At 37.6% G+C, this 16,851-nt stretch overlaps 1 protein-coding gene across 5 annotated transcripts in view; it reads right to left on the bottom strand.

Moving 5' to 3' along the window:
- Nucleotides 1-16,851, bottom strand: part of FRY (FRY microtubule binding protein) — a 253,146-nt gene that overhangs the window by 200,572 nt on the left and 35,723 nt on the right. For 3 of the 5 annotated variants that reach the window (XM_052812240.1, XM_052812241.1, XM_052812246.1), the window contains exon 1: nucleotides 4,558-4,777. The exons of 1 other annotated variant lie outside the window; for it this stretch is intronic. In XM_052812240.1, the coding sequence (XP_052668200.1) occupies nucleotides 4,558-4,762 (205 nt within the window). In that variant the 5' untranslated portion in view covers nucleotides 4,763-4,777. Of the gene's footprint in view, nucleotides 1-355; nucleotides 374-4,557; nucleotides 4,778-16,851 lie in introns of those variants that run through there. One more of the 5 variants, XM_052812245.1, reaches the window with a different exon arrangement.

Genomic DNA, 16,851 nt, shown 5'->3' with positions numbered 1-16,851 from the left:
CTAGGCAGCACAATTTATTCAGAAGGGAGGTAGGATATTCAAATCTTCACTAAATTAAAATACTGAACACATCATTATAACTCATTTGAATCAAGACACATACTGCACCCATGATTTTAAGCATCTTTATTAAAAGTAATTAGATTTTGGCAAGTCTTTCCCAATTAACGTAGCCAGTCAAAAGAAAAAAAAATCATACATACTGGCTGTTTTATCCCCACGTCTCATGAAAAATTAAATAATTCATTCATATCACTGTTGAATAACTTTTAAATATTTTTCGTATATATAAAACCCTTCTTTATTATTTTCAGTATTTTAATTTACATACAAATATGGTGTCAAATCAACTTACTTATTTTAGAAAGTGACTTTGCTAGACTGTATGCTGGTCTGACCTCCAGAAATGCTTTGAGAGAGTGTCTCAAGACTTCTAACTGTGACAATATTTTCACTGAAAAAAAAAAGCAGTGAATTTGTTACAGAATACTAGCTATTCTGTTGTAAAATCACAGACCAGCAACCTACATTCTTACTTTGAGTAGCTCTATAAAGTACTGTTAACCTCTGACCTTCATTACATTAACTCAAAGCAACACCACAACGCTTTTACAAAAGTAGAGATAACGTGTTGTCCCAGAGAATACATAGAGCTTATTTTGGCTGTAAAGATGATGCCTGAGTCACAGGCATACAGCCATGAAATGGAGGTGTGCCTGTTCCTGGGAGAGGCAGAAAATCCCAAGTATTTTTCTCACCTTATGTCCTTCAAAACTGACACATCAGTCAACAACCATTATTCAACAATAATACAGGCTACCTGCATATTAAAATGAAGAAAGAGAAGAAAAAAGCCCCCGTGATACTAATAACAGAACTAGAAGTGGATTTTCAATGGTACTCACTTAAACAAACATCCCCAGCTCACAATACAAATGGCTTCCAAGTAGAACTTAACTACTGTAATTTTTTTTAGTATTTAAACCTTTGTAATTTCTGTATTGTTTATTCTGCTTTCTTCAGAAAATTAACAATCCCAGCCAAAATCTCACATCTTTGCCATGTATAAAGAGGAAACTCAAACAGCAACAATATCAGCAGCCTTCTTCCAAAAAGAAGTATGAGTAAAAACTCACTCTACACTTCCCTAGATTAAAATTAATAAATACAGACTAATTTTCTTCAGGCTGTTGTGCTTTTGAATATGAGTCAGCACAGATGTGTAATGATGTTTAGCTAATCCATTTTAATTTTATGCCCATTCAGTTAGTTCAATTTACCTTTCCTAGGTACCTCTGTAAAGACATGCCCTCCTAAGGCCCTTTTGCTGCCCACTCTTTTTACAATTCTTTCTTCGCTCATTAACAAGTCACAGGTTTATCTTCAGGTTAAGACAAGACACCATTCATTTTTGTATGGTCCTGCCAGGGTAAGGTTCAGTCATGGCTCTGATAGTATGCTGAGCTGAGGGCATGTCATCTGATCTGTAGAAATTCAACTAATTAAGGTGATGAACCTCTCTATTGACAATAAATGGCCCAATAATATTGATTATGATTGCTTGTGCCTGTGTTGTCATTTTCAAAAAAAAAAAAAAAAGTGTAACCATGAAATAGTAAAAACTAAAATGTAGATCATCGGCAGTTGCTATTAACTAAGCTCTGAAGTATGCAACAGCTCTAAACATTTTGAATTTAAAGAAGAAATGAAGTGCTCTGTTGGAAGAAGAAAAAGGTATCTTTGTGCAGTGTATCCCTTTGGCAATGCCATGGTTTCTCCTCACAGTCATAGTTTGTCCTCCCCTTGCCACGTGGGAATGAACACAATAACACAGGGATACCATTGCTAGGATAGTCCTGTCTCGGCATATGTGAATGACTAACTTCATGATGACAGGACAGACAGACGTGTCACTCTTCTCAGGTTTCAGCTTTCATTTTTAGAGTGAGCTTCTAACTATCACAGTTAAGAAAAAATTGTAAAGCAAACCTATTGCATGCAAGATGCCTCCCTGAGTCTGCACCAAGTCTGAAACAAGAGTCCCAATGTATGAACTGACCTATATCCTTGCACCTAGATGCCTTGATGTGTCACTATTCACCATTTTATTAGTTAAGCTCTTTAAGATAGAATAAAAGGAAAGCAAACAAGATGTACATGACTTCAGACTAAATTGCAAGCATGTCCTAAAACTAAGACAGATTCATGGTGATAGAAAAGACTAAGCAGAGATACAGGGATTAGGAGGAGGTAGAAGAGTCAAAATTATATAGATTTGGAATACTTATATTAATAGATGACTAGGTTGAAACAAGGAAGTATGAATTTCCACATGCTTCAGAGGGCTTCAGCAGCAATCCAAAAGACTGCAGAGCAAGTATATCAATATACATATTATATATATATATTTAATATCTATTTATCTCAGGTGTTCAAGGTCAGGTCAGACAGGGCTTTGAGCAACCTGATCTAGTGGAAGACGTCCCTGCCCACAGCAAGGGGGTTGGACTATATGATCTTTAGAGATGCCTTCCAACCCAAACCATTCTGTGATTCTGATACAGCTCTGTTTCCATTCTAACCTACATTTACAGCATGAAAGACAATGGTCTAGAGGACTTCGAGCTTACTTTGTTAACCTGTTTTCAAAAGCAAATCAAGTAAAGCTTCTCCCATGTATACTGCTGACCTACCAAATGAAAGACTACACCCATCTTTCCATCATGCTCCATCAATTGCTTATAGCAAGCAATTTGCATTACCTTTGAGTTAAGTGCCCTTGAGTGTACAGTAACACAGCTGCAGTGGATTTCATAAGCGTAATGGCAGCCTTCCAAACACACAAACTACATTAAAGTGCTCATATCTGACGCAGCACAAACAATGGATCATTACTGCTAGCATGGTAATTTGGGAGGGTGGAAAGAAGAGAGAGAAAGAAGAATTATATGTAAAAAAAAAAAAAAAAAAGAAAGACCACAGAATAAAGAGAAATCTGGGTAGGCACAACAGACTATGGGTGTTGGAGACCAAACACAAGGCTTTTTAATATGTTTTTTCTAACAAAAATGCTGATGTATAGGAAAAAGAAGTGAAAAGTTACAGGAGGAAAAAAAAAAACAAACAGAAGTAATTAAGGAGCAGAAAAGGTAGCTCGAAGACAAAAAGCAGCAACTGAGAAAGAATAGGATACAGAGGGTCTATCCTGCTCAAAATAATGTGCTTTGACAGTCACCAACAGACCACATCACCTCAGGAAGAGCCTGTTCAGGCACTAGGAAGCACAGGAGCCTTGGGCATGTCTGAGTCACCTGACTTAAGATCCGATAAGGCTTTTTGCATTTTTTTAAGCTGGGGAAGTAGAATAGGAAGGAAGAACAAAGCTTTATTTCCTAAGATGTTGAAATATTTCAAACACCTTAACAAAGGTACAATGGAGGCTCTAAATCCCACACAAACGGTGCTGCCCTGTGTCATCTTTTAACATTGTATTCCCATTCCTTCAGCAGTGTTTCAGCTCCTGAGAAGATACCCATGTAAGTTTAGCTGTCATTAAGGAATATAATATTAATATATAATAATTAGTATTTATTTTAAATATACTTTGTAGCTCTTCAAATATCTGTATGACTGTACTATTTCCCCCTAGAAACTTTAAAATCCTCATCTTCATCTGGACATGGAGATACCTAAATTTAAAAAAACAATGTATTCTTGTTTCTGTAAAGGATTTCATTTCCTCTGATCGCCTCACAGAACCACATCTTCAGATTCAGTAGGGATGAGCTGGTATTGATTTCCCCCCCCTAAAACCTCTTAAGTCCTCCTAGTAAAGATGACCTGATTGTTTTGCAACAAATCCTTTGTCCTCATGCTAATCTGTTGCCTCTTTTTAGGCATATTTCAAATAATAATTAAAAAAAACCCAAAATAATCCAGACTTGCCATTAGCTTGACTGAAATCCACTCTTATACCTTGTTGCTGCTTCTTAACAGCTAGAGAGTTAAACTGAACTATTAACTACAGACATTACAGGCTCCAGTGCAAGCCAGGAATTCAAAGCATGCATTTGACTATTTAGTGATGTTAATTTCTGACTACACTAAAAAAAATCAGCTAGACTGAAGAAGTCTGCATATCCCCAAACCACTCTCCTCCAGAAAGGCAATGAGATACAGTATTGGAGCAGCAAGAGAGAGACTTATACTGCAGCTATTGACAGCATTGCTTATAAATGGGGTTAAGCAAAATGCAGTTTAAAGCTCTAGAGAAAGTGATTTTCTTTAAATATTAAGTGTTAAAAGAAAAAATCCCCACAAGCAAGCAACGTGAAATAAAAACATGAAGAAAGTCTCTCTTTTTGGTTCCATCACTTTAACTCTAATGGCTGACATAATTTAATATAAATGGTACTTGATTAAATCTATCTGTGAAGACTGTCTTAGGTTTTAAAACAGAATAAATTCTGACTGGAATCAGCTACTGAATCCTTCAAATATTACCAAAAAGGTTTAAAAGATATCGCACCAACATACTATTAACATAGCATTTCCTACCTGAAAATATGGAAGGTCTTTTCTTAGGGCGCCTTGGATGTATAGGCTCTATATTCCTAATATTTCTTTGAAACTTTCCTTTAAAATCATTTTCTAGAAGGATGTCTGGTGGTAGGCTTCTCCGTCTTGTTGATTTATAACGAGTCTGATAGGAATTCAGTTTACACTTAGTCCTAGAGTACAAGTTGCTGTCATCAACTGCCATTATAGAGCACTAACTGTTAAAGCCACCCCAGTGCAAAGCCAAACCGAACCTCCAGAAGTATTTGGACTGGTGGTTACAGACCCGAGCAATCTCAGATGTTCTCATGCTCAACCCGGCACTCGTTGGGGAGGTTCAGCAAGTTGATAGGCGTGTGCTGGAACAGGTGTAGGGTTACTGCATTGCCCCTCCTTGCATCAGTGAAACACCACAGGGAGGAGACACGCTGAAATCATTCCTTTGAAAGTTTTGAGGTAATTAGGAAGTTCAACAAACCTGAGCTCAGCAGCACAATCTGTGCAAAGGGGAAAATACAATTTCATATGAGGCACCATCTAGGGCTAGTATGGTTTATATTATACCAACAGCATTTCTCAGATCAGTTCATTAATAGTTCATTAACTTGGCAAGCTAAACAAGTGTCCCTAAACCTTAAAAAAAGAAAATAGAGTGAGAGAAAAAAAAAAACCACCAAAAACACCCGCAACAACCAACCAACCCAGTCCCCAGCCTAGGGACCTGTCTGGGGAAAGGTACAACCTGAACAGTACGTTTGGGTTTTCAGTCCTGTCCTTTGACAATGTTACATTTTAAAGGCTGATAAACAGGCCAAAGCACAAAGGTTTTTATGGCCACAACTATCAGTTTGGGGTTTCTTTCCTCAAGAAGCAATAATGTTATTTCAGAATCAAAGATCTGCCAGTGTGACTGATTTTCTATTTAACTGCTGACTAATAGAAATAAGCCATTTAAATACGTGTATGCCAAAGATGGTCTGTAAATTCTCCATTTAACTAAGAGCCAAGGCACTTGCCTTGTTTTGTTCAGTTATCCCAATGAAATCTTTTGAGCCTCCCAAGGATATGATCTTCCTTTTTCAAATGTTGAGAAAGAAGAAAGGACAAATCCTAACATTTTCTATGAACCTGCTAATTTTCTTACTTGAATTCTATCATAAATGAGACAAAATGAATTAGTAAATTAAAACTAACAAATCTTGTAACTACATACATTTTGCTGTTAAATAACAATAACTTACTATGGCAAAGTGAATAAGCAGAGTGGTAATTCAAAGTGAGAGTAACTAATGTTTTAACCATGGATACCTATGGCAAACTGATTTTAACACCTGAAGATAGAACTTGATTTCTCCGAATCATTTCAAACACTTAAACCATGAATGCTTCAATTATTTTCCTAAAGATAGGGTACACTGTATGATTGGTGCAATGATCAAGAGGTTGGCTGCTCCAAATATAGTTCTTGCATGAAATTCAGAACGACCTTTATTATTGCTGACACGAAATAAACTGTTCACCTACATGCTTTTGGAGGTGAAAAGGGGAAATGACATATCTTAATATATGTCTATATAGCTTTTAAAATATTTTATTGTGTTAGAAATGCAGAAGGATGCAAATAGTCTGTTAGATTTTGTCGTCTTCTGGAAATTAAACTGCATTTGGCTGGAAGTTGAAATTCTGAATGTAAGAATCCAATCTTAAATACATTGGACCCAGAAATCATACCTTGCATTCAGAACAATCTGATTATTTAAACAAAAGTGATTTAAACCAAGTGAACACTAACTGTAGATAGCAAACTGATTATTTCTGGTCTTGCTGAGTATTCAAAGGATCGTGAGCTCTGTTTATATGCAGAAATAAGCTTTTGAAAATCCCACTGGACTGCAAAATAGGTTAGGTGGTGGGAATTAGGTTATAACCAAAGGGAATTGTATGTCTAAATTGTTCAGGTACTTTATAAAATTCCTTTAGGCACTGGTCTTCATCATTAGAGGCCAAAATACTTCTTTCATGTCCTTCAAATCTGTAGGATCTGTGGACCTCATCCTCTTTTTTTCCCAGTTAATAAAACAGGTCAGAGAAGCTTTCCTTGCTTCCTCTTCTCTTCCAACTCCACTTGCTTTTTCAGCTTTGACTGAACCAACATAAAAATATTCAGTCCATTCCTGATAGTCCAACTAAACCAAAGTAAAGCTTTTCAAAACAACAGAAAGTGCTTAAATCTGAGCAAATATATTTAAACCATGTGTGAAGACTGAGAAATAACAAATACCAAATGCAGGAATTGATATTTGAGGAGCTTTAAACTGGAATTTGACAGAAGCTTTAAATAAAATTTCAACATCTTCAGTAAGTAACCTAACCACCAGGCTACAGGATATTCTGGAAACAGATCTTAACTTTTCCTGCTGAAACTACTCCAACACATATAAATAATTAAATATTCATTAGAAGAGTGACTTGAAAGTGACTGTCCCATATTCTAGCTGAGTGATACAATTGCTGCACTATACAAGCTTACCTTCTCCAGCCCAATGAATATTCATGCCAAGTGGAACATGTCCAACAGTAGAAATCGCCGCCGGCATACTCAGAGATGCGACAGTGATCACACTCTTTCAGATGGGGCAGACCTGTCAAGGGTGCAAGCCCCTGATCCAGCAGTGGTACACAGGAATCCAAGAACAGTTTACCCTTGAGTGATGTTCAGGTGGAAATCCAGAAGAGGACAGACGAAAACCCCAAATATCTCATCACTAAATTGCCTTTTGTAGGATTTGCTCTAGAACACATACTTTGAAACTTCATTCATTCAAAAAAATCAAGACAGGCAAATACTTGTTCTGAAAACTGAAAATCCTAACCAGGTAAAGTAAAGGAATATGCAGCAGTAGAACAGAAGCTGAGGGTCCTGGTGGTGTCTGAAATTTGTTGGAGTGAGGTGCCTAAGTGCCATTTTAGTAGCCTAACTCTTTTAGTGATTTAGTTTATGTATCTCCTGTTCATCATTTTCTCATCTTTGAGACATATGTGTAAAAACTTGACATGCTACTCCCAAGTGAGACCACTACAGAGTAAGTTACAGCACAATACAAAGAACAAAACCAGGAATGGGGGAGGAAGAGGGGCTTGGAAGAGCTGATTATTAATTATAAGACCAAAGAAATAAAGCAGATGTACTGAGCAGCTAAAAAAGATTTTAAGATATAGCACAGGAAGAAAGGAAAAGAGCACTCTTGGTAAAATTTGAGATTCTTCTCCACTGAGGCTGCAGTGACAACATCCCTCTCAGACCTCCTATTTTCTACTTGAGATGGAAGCTTTGCACTTTTATAGATGGAAATAAAACCCAGAAGAAAACCCCAACAAAAAATGCAAGCATGATGTGTGGAAATAAACTTGTTAACTTATATGCAATTTATCACATACATCCAGGAATCCAGAAGGAAATAAAAAATCAAATGGTTGAAGTATTTTGCAAAAATAAGTAAATAATTGAAAATTACAATAGAGACCGAAGAATGAAATATTTCCTTTTTTTCTTTTTAGAAGGCTATAGCATAGTTTAAGGAATTACACTTCACCGAGCCTTTTATCTGAAAGTGTGATTAAAATTATAATTAAGAATTGAGTAAAACGCCACGATTACAACACAATAGGACTAATCAACATGGTTGCTAAAAAAAAAAGAAGTGTCATTAATCTATTACAGTTGTTTGAACATAGAAGATGAAAGAAGACTAATTATTTATTTATCCCGTCAAAGGTTTACACAAGATCCTTCAGAAGAGATTACTACAAGAAAGTAATCATTGTGTCACGTTCAGAACTGAATCATGAAAGTGCTCAAATGATGAAAAACAAAGCACGGGAATTATAACTTGCCTACATTTTCTGTCTGGCAAAGGTTTATAAGGCTTCAGGCTTCTCTCAGGTTCTGCGCAGTTCAGTACCTTCTTACAATTTTGAAAGCTTAGTATAATACCCATTGGGTTTATCCATTATGGTCAAAGGCTAAATTGGAACATCATACCCCTTGCCTCCAGCAGACTACCCAACTGTAGTGTCTGCAGTTTCTATTGCTACTTCTTTTGATTAAAGTTTGGTAAATAAAAGCTAAAGGAAACTGACGTTTGATAACTGATTTGTGTTCGGATGATACTCTGTACTGCAGAAATACAGATTTGAGGCTACAATATTAGCATGGTCCAGGTCATAGAAAGGTAAGTTTTCTCACAGGAGGAATTATCATTAGCTTTTTTGTTTAATAATACAGCAGCAAATCTTGTTATATTTCATGTGCAGTAAGCCACATGTTGTTATGACTGCATTAGAGCTGTCATTCTCATTTTCAGCTGAGGAAATATTTGTGCTTATCAATAGCAGAAATAAGAAAAGGTTTCCTAAAAAGTGTTCTGAATGTGTCAGCCAGTGCAGGCCGGCTCAGAAAATCTGTATTATGGAAGAAAAAAACCCCACCACCACAATGAGTTCCTGTCTGGTTTGGTAAAGTAACTTCCCTACCAGTGTACATTGATTTATGGACCTTCCCACCCCATATATTCCAGAGTAGAATAGTACATAAATACCTCCAAATGAGGATGAGGCCTCTTAGCTATGTCTAGTGGGAGGAACTGCAATGGCAGGAAAGGAAAGTTTGAGCTTTACTAACATTTTAAACCAGCACAACTCAATCAACCAACCAATCAATCAATCAATAAATAAAGCCTCATCCTTCTTCTTGCCTGTAGCCCATGGAGCCTCCCTCGTTATTGCATTAGCACCCGCATTGTGAAGCTGCACAGCAAACCATGGCACAAACCTAGGTTACCTTTCATTCATTTATTTATTTTTAGCCGTGCTACCACAAGAGACAAAAAGACAGGATTAAGCATCCAGGACAGGGATATATGAATTGTTTCTTTTAGTGACTGTGCCAGCTTATCCCTAGTTAAAGTATTTGTAAAACTAAGGTTACACAGGCAATGTTCAGGCTATTTACTGCATTTTGGGTGGGTTTTACAGGTGTCAGAAGTGTTTAAAGAAATCAAGTTGATAACAACCAAGTTGAGTATTCTTGGGTACCTGCTTGCTCAGAGGAGACTGTTTAACAGTTCATACCCATTTAGAAAACTTTTTATTCTTGTTTTCCTGTAAGCACATATTACCTAGGTCTCATCCCCTATACATAGCAGAACAGTCACAGATCTGCAAACATATCTGTGCTATGAAGTCTCTAACCTCTTTTGCTTTGCATTTCAAATAGGAAAGTTAAACAATGCAAGAAGAGAAAATGAGTAATCAAAAAGTGAGGAAAATATACAGCTGTTCAAAACCTCCAACTGTTACTCAGAAATGATTTGTTTAATTTTCTGGAATAACCTGGTTGTCTTAATCCATAGGATGTGAACATCTGACACGTTCTCTGCTTGAATTAACCCATTTCTTCCAGTCTAATGCTGTTAGAAGCGAAGAGCCTAGATTTGATACAGCCTTAGCATCCAAAAAACCTCTCTTTAGTCAAGCATCATTTTTCAGAAGTGGGTATAAGAGGAAAAGGTCAACAAATAACCAGTCATGGTCATACACTCAAAGGCAGCAAAGAGATCATTATAGATTCACATTAATTTCTATCCTCGTAGCAAATGTTTGACTTTTAGAATAGTGCAATTAGGACTTAGTTGCCTGGCTACACCTTAGAGGAAACTAAATCAGAGTATGAGATGCTAGTCATATCATGCACTACATTTACAGTTTGAATTTCCAATAGATAATATTGAATTACAGTAACAGAAAAGAGAAATTAGCTTTCAGCCCAGACAATTCCTTGCCTCCCCCAAACACAAACAGATCAAACATGAAGAAGAGAATACAGCTTTTCCAGAGTTGCTTTCTATGCTGGTATGCTGATTTTAATAGATGAATATTGACAAGAGATTTGGCCAAGTGTTTCAACTGCACTGTCGTTCAGCTGAAAGAAGATAAGCACCTTTAATTTGTAGTTATATTCTTGTTTGCTAGCAACAAACAAAACATATGGTTAAAGCTGTAATCTGGTTCTAAGATAATATTAGTCCCTTACTGTTTGACCCATAATGTGCACTTCTCATATTAAGAGGGGAAGCTGACTCATGTCACAGTATTTCATAAGCAGAACAATTCATATGCTAATGTACATTTCTAATAATTTCACTTCATGCTGATGTTCCCATTACATGATAACTGTCGCAGCCTTATCTTCACGAGGACTTGAAAGCTGATCCTTCTCCAACAGAAAAGCAGTGCAAACCCTGGAAATGGGTGTTTTCTGGCCAGGTAGGGTGTAGAGGCACAGTGCAGGAACCCAACTGGCTGATAGGGCTCCTTGCAGATGGCCACAGAGCCGTCCGGACACTTGGCTTTGCCCGAGAGGCAGCCCAGAGGCTGGGCATCTTCCAAAGATCAAAGGCTGAGGGTGGAACTTGCCAGAATCTGCACAACAGTAACACTTGCAATTACAAAATCATGCTTGCTGTTACTCCACTGCAATCTGTGACATTAGGCCTATGCTCTGGGTACAATGGTAAAAGAAAGACCTAGAGGCTATGCAGGAATTTTATTTAGTAGGGTGTATTATTAGTCCTGAATAAAACATGCCAGATGTCCCTGTTTTTCCTATTGCATTCTGTGTAGAAAATGAATACTGCGAGCAAGCTACGAATGTGAAGGTTACAGATTTCAGAGACAATTTTCTATTTAAAACCACTTCCGAGTGTTCAGTATTTCATGTAAATTAAATTGTTAGCACAAATCTGTGAGATAATAACAAAGCATTTCAGCTTCTATTAAAAAAGCATTACAGATATAGAGGAAAAAATTTCAAAACATTTGGAACTTGAAAGTAATTTTTAGAGAGGATCGTTTTAATGAAAGTTTCCACCAATTACAAAGAATTTATTCTACACTTGCTGTTAAGCGAGCCCACTGTCCAAAGTGATCACAGAGGTTTAGGAAATGCAATCTTCTTCCTTTCCTTGTCATGAAAACTAAAGGATCATGAAAATTCTGCTTTTCATGGATAGGCAAATATATATGTGGCCTATTAATAACATACAGACTTCTAAAAATTTCAACATATTAAAGTTGCATTGGTTCAGTGCTGGATGAGATGCAACATAGATCAGGCTGCCTTGTGGCAGAAATAGTCCCTTGCCCAAGACTCTGGATTGCTTGCGTTACATGAAATTCTGTTAATGAAGAGGAAACAAGACAGCCAGCCAAAACTCATCTCACCCTTCAGTAAACCTGTCCCATGCAATGTAATGGGACAGACTTAAATTAGGTTTCACGTCTTTCCTACATTGCAAGAAAAAAACAACAAACCAAAACCAGGAACAGTGTATCAGAAAACACTTTGAAATAAGTACCAGACTGAAAAGAAAGGAGGAGAGAAAATTCAGCTATGCAGTCCTCTTGAGTCCTTGTGAAGATTTCATTTCTCATCTTTTCCCACCCTCCCTGTCTTCCTATAATGTCAGACTCTACTTAATGCACGATCACTTAACTTCCATCACATCCTCCCTGAATATCCATGCCTTAGGTCTTAACAGGCTGTGTGTTACAACCTGATGCAAGGATGTGATCTCAAACACCTGGGATAGTACCTGGGGAGTGTTACCTCATTACCCACACAAACAAAAAGAAGGTAACAGCTATACCCACTCTTTGAATCCAGTAACAATATTTAACTCTTTAATAGGCGTTTCCTGTTCTGAGTCTAGATACTACTTCTACATCCACATAATGAAACACATTTTGTATCATCAGTTACTAATTAAGGGTGAGATTCAGATCATTTGACTTCCACTGCAGTTTGGATCCAAGTGAAATCTATGTCCCCAAATCTTAGGGATCACGACTGCTTTTTCTCCAGCACCATTTGAGTTCTGAATCAAGGCTGTCATGACCCCACATGTCATCCAGGCTAGGAGCTCGAGCTCTAACTTACTCGTGGTTTGGGGATTTAAAAAAAAAATGTTAAAAAATCTTTTCAGCCTCTCAAAAATATGATCTTCCTTTCTCAAATTGGGAAGAATCGTGCTGCCTCTAGTGGGACTGGGTTCCAGAACAGCAGAAAGCACTACTACCCAGGCTCCTACTGGTCGAAGCTTCATCTGTACCCTCACAATGAGGCAAACTGTTCCCTAGATCCTCAACACCGACACCTGCTCATTTTCAGAAGCGTAGCAGTCCAAACAGCCAGGTATAGCTTATATCTTAGTTTTTCATTTAAGACAAATATGTAAAGTACCTATATTTTGCCTGAGTCCCCAAATAGATGGATCTCATATGTGTGCTCAGGCCACACCTGAATTCAGATGCACAAATCATACCATTTTCAGAAGTAAATGTAGTCATAACTACTATTAAAGGAATTGGAACACAGAAATATTTATCATTCAGTATCAGCTTAGAGTATGCTTGATTATATGCTGAGCCTGTAGCTTTCCAGCTTCTCCATATTCTCCCCAAAAGCCCACTTCATTTTCAAGCATGGCATGTTGTACTGCATAGGAAAGCCACATTTAGCTACGGTAATTCTAGAGTTTCAGTAACAATACAGTAATTGTAGATGGATCCCTAAGAGTAATAGAAACATAACCTAGTTTTATTCAACTGGTTCTCTAAATTAGTGCTCTCAGTTTTACATAGCAATCATAAAGGTATCTATTAAAGCAACAGTATTGGCCAAAGGAGCACACACACTGCAAGTGGTGAGCCTATACTTCAGTTTTCCCCAGAAACAAAAGCAGTCTTTACAAAAGCATCTTTAATTTGTGTCTAAGATGACAAATGCATTCCGTCTCCATCAGTCAGCAAACCATCCTCCTTCCTAGCTGTCACACTCACAGGGGAGTCAGAAGGATGCGCATATTCTTGATGTTTGGCGCACAGAAATAGGCTTGAAGTTATTTGCCTGGTATGCTTTCAGTGCATCCCCTTTCATGGGAAGTGTAACATAGAGATTTGTATACACTTTGACTTAATTTTATTCTCTCTCTAGTATTAGGAAAATACTCAATTTGCTCTCTATATCCTCAGCTGTATTCCATCTTCCTCGGAACTACTTGTAACACTGTCCCAAGTGTGAGACCAATCAATAGAAAAATTAAGGTTTTCCACCTGAGGCCAGAGCTGTAGAAACACCAGAACACATTCTTACCAGCTACTTCAAATGCCTGATTGAGGCACAACCCCAAGGACATGAGTTTCAGCTTCTGCTGCAGAGGTCAGTGGTATACAAGAACCAACATGACATTGCTACAGCATCATAAAGCACGGATGTGTAAATTATCTTTAAAACCTCCAGATACAGACACAAATACCCCACGCCTGATTTGTACATGTTTAACTGTACAATATTAAACTTCTGTAGTTTTATTAAAAATACTTATTTTGCATTTGAGCAGTATTAATAAGACCCACTTATTGCACCTAACACTGCAATACAGTAGGAAACTTCTTTCATAAAGCAAGCATTTTTCTGTGTACAGACTTACAACAGAGTTCTGTCAACTCTCTTACCAACTGCACCTGAATCAGATGAACTGGTTACTCATGCCTTGCCAGTGCTTCCAAATTTGAACTCCATATTGCAAATAAATAGTCTCCCCCCCCCCCCCCACCATCTGCAGTGAGCAAAGCATTGCCTGGGTAAAATGAGAGTAGCTGAGGGAAAGTTTCTCTACACATGTTCATAAATGTGGATTTAGAAGCAGTCTAGAGCTTACATTGTCATGGAAAGAAAGGCAGAAAGCAAGGAAAGGAACAGCTACCTGAATATTAAATGTAAATTTTCTTTTTTTTTTCCCCCATACTCAGATATAAAAGATAACAGCCAGCACATGTGTAAAAAAAATAGGGAAAAAGAGAGGATGTGAGGAAACTCAGGGTCTCCAAACCACAGGAAGCAGTGGCCAATGGCAACTAACTGACACACAGTGCTGCCTCTAACAACAGCAAGCACTGCTTGGCAAGCACAAGCAGGGGCTGACCCCTAAAGCAAGCTTTAAGGTAAGTGAAACATTCCAAGTGCTTAAAGACTGAAAAAGGGGGAAAAACCCACAAAACATGAGAGGAAGAGTAAGATTCCCTGGACAGACTTACTTGAGGTCAGAGATATTTTCAGGTTCTCCTTCCTCCACCTCATTTCCTGAAGATGTATAAGAATCTAACTAGTTAAAAAGCACCACCTTTTTAAACAATGACATTAAAAGCTCCCAATATTACTGATTATTTTCCTCTGACTTTTTAAACCATCAGCTGTAGACAAGATGGCATCCAAATCATGCCTGAAACATTGTTCCTGGACAGGACTGTAAAAACATCATGCTGTATTACACTGCTACAAACCTGACACAATTTATATAGCCTGCATACCAATGTTAGATTTAAGGGAGTGTGCCTATGAATTTTATATATATATATATTTATATAATTTTTAATGTGGCTAATGAAACTGTACAGATGTATACTGATTATTCAATTTCCCTATGATTATTCAGATTAGGACCCTCAGTGGTCACAGCTATTATTAATACAAGCAGAACAAGAACAAAATAGAAAAACATTAAAAAATTTGGATGAGATTCTTTGCGACTATGTACTGGCCTGAGTTAACAACAATTTAGACTAATTTGACAATAGTTAATTTGCAAGAATGACAGTACACGCATCCAAAATAGTATTAGCAGAAGAGAGTAGTTGCGTGCCCTTTGCAAGCGCCGTAATACAGGCAAAATGACAAAAGAGATCATGTGTTTAACAGATGCTCCCTTTAGGGATTGTGTTGCTGAAAGTGCGTCCCTGCACACAGCTGCAGTGGCCCAAGGCTTACCAGATAAACACCAAATATACACACACACACTATTGTATGCAATGAAAATAAGAAATAAAGATCACTCTTGCAGCAACAGAATGGAAAAGGAGAGTTACTTTTCTGAGTGTCAGCTGTGCAACTTGTAAATTTTAAACTAAGATGACACAACCTTATTCTGACTAGTAACACGTATGAAAACAACTGAGAAAAACACAGTGTTAGTGTTAAATGAAACTGTGCAATAACCTAGTTTAAGTCAGACACTCACTGGAGCAAGTACATATTTTACACCACCTGTTTGCCCACTGACTGTGAACATTAATCAACATGTATATCAGCTCTCTCAAGAAAAGGAAACACCCACTCCTTACTGTCTTCTACTGTTATCTCTATACAGAGCTTCAGAACTGGGGAATTTATTTCACACAAAGTCAATTAAGAGCTTAGTTAGAGAGAAAAAAGCTTGCCAAGGGAGATAAATCCTGCAACACTCCCAAAACATAGTGAGATTCCCACTGAACCCTTTCAGAAATTCATTCCGCAGTCCAAGGACGTGCATGAACACCATCGTCCTCCTGCTTCTTGCAAGTTCAGCTCCAGGCTTTAATAACCCCCAAATCAAGATAAGTGCCAAAATGTTGAGGAGCAATAAGGTTTTCAGCTGGACTGTAGGGTATCTAGGGCTTTTAGGACTCGGGATGATAATCCTGCAATTAATCTAGATTCAAAGATACTCAAAGACTGTGCAGCCCTGTTGCAGTATCCTCACATAGCTCGGATAAACTATAATTTCCTGACATTTCAGATTAGTTTCAAGAGGAATTTGAAGAACTAATGCCTGTGATAGCATAGAATACCATGATCTGGCTTATCTCTGGGAAGTCAAGTTGTTACCAGTCTCTAGGACGGGCAAAGATGAAAAATACATTCCTGAACACTTCTGTAATTACACAAACATCCAAGAAAAAGTGGTAATACTATAGAAACTAATTATTTTCAGGAAGACATATGTCACTAAGATAAGTTGTTCAGTCAATTTCCATTAGGAATCATTACCCTTACGGTTTTTGTAGTTAAGCACTGCTGTCATGTTAGCCCTACAAATTTAGCTGATAAAGCGACTCTGCACCTGACAACAACTTTCAGCTATGGAAATGAAAAAGTACAATAGCTAGGATCAGACCTACTTATGGCGCTTCACACCGCTGGTCATATAATTTCTGTCTGTCTTAGGTGGAGAAAATTACTTGGGGCTATCCTTCCAAATCTTTACTCCAAACAGCACAATATTAGGGAAACAGCTCGTTCAGCATAGTGTGCAAATGTAATAAATATTCTTGGGGAGAACGGAAACTAATAGGGGGTCCTGAGGGGACCTAAATAACCTGAGATCCCCTTGGTTCCTACACAGAGTGGAAGCACACGGA

This window comes from Harpia harpyja, chromosome 17 (assembly GCF_026419915.1).
Source record: "Harpia harpyja isolate bHarHar1 chromosome 17, bHarHar1 primary haplotype, whole genome shotgun sequence".
Classification (NCBI taxonomy): domain Eukaryota; kingdom Metazoa; phylum Chordata; class Aves; order Accipitriformes; family Accipitridae; genus Harpia; species Harpia harpyja.
The sequence above is the reverse complement of the archived record's forward strand: the minus strand, read 5'-3'. Positions and strand labels throughout refer to the sequence as shown.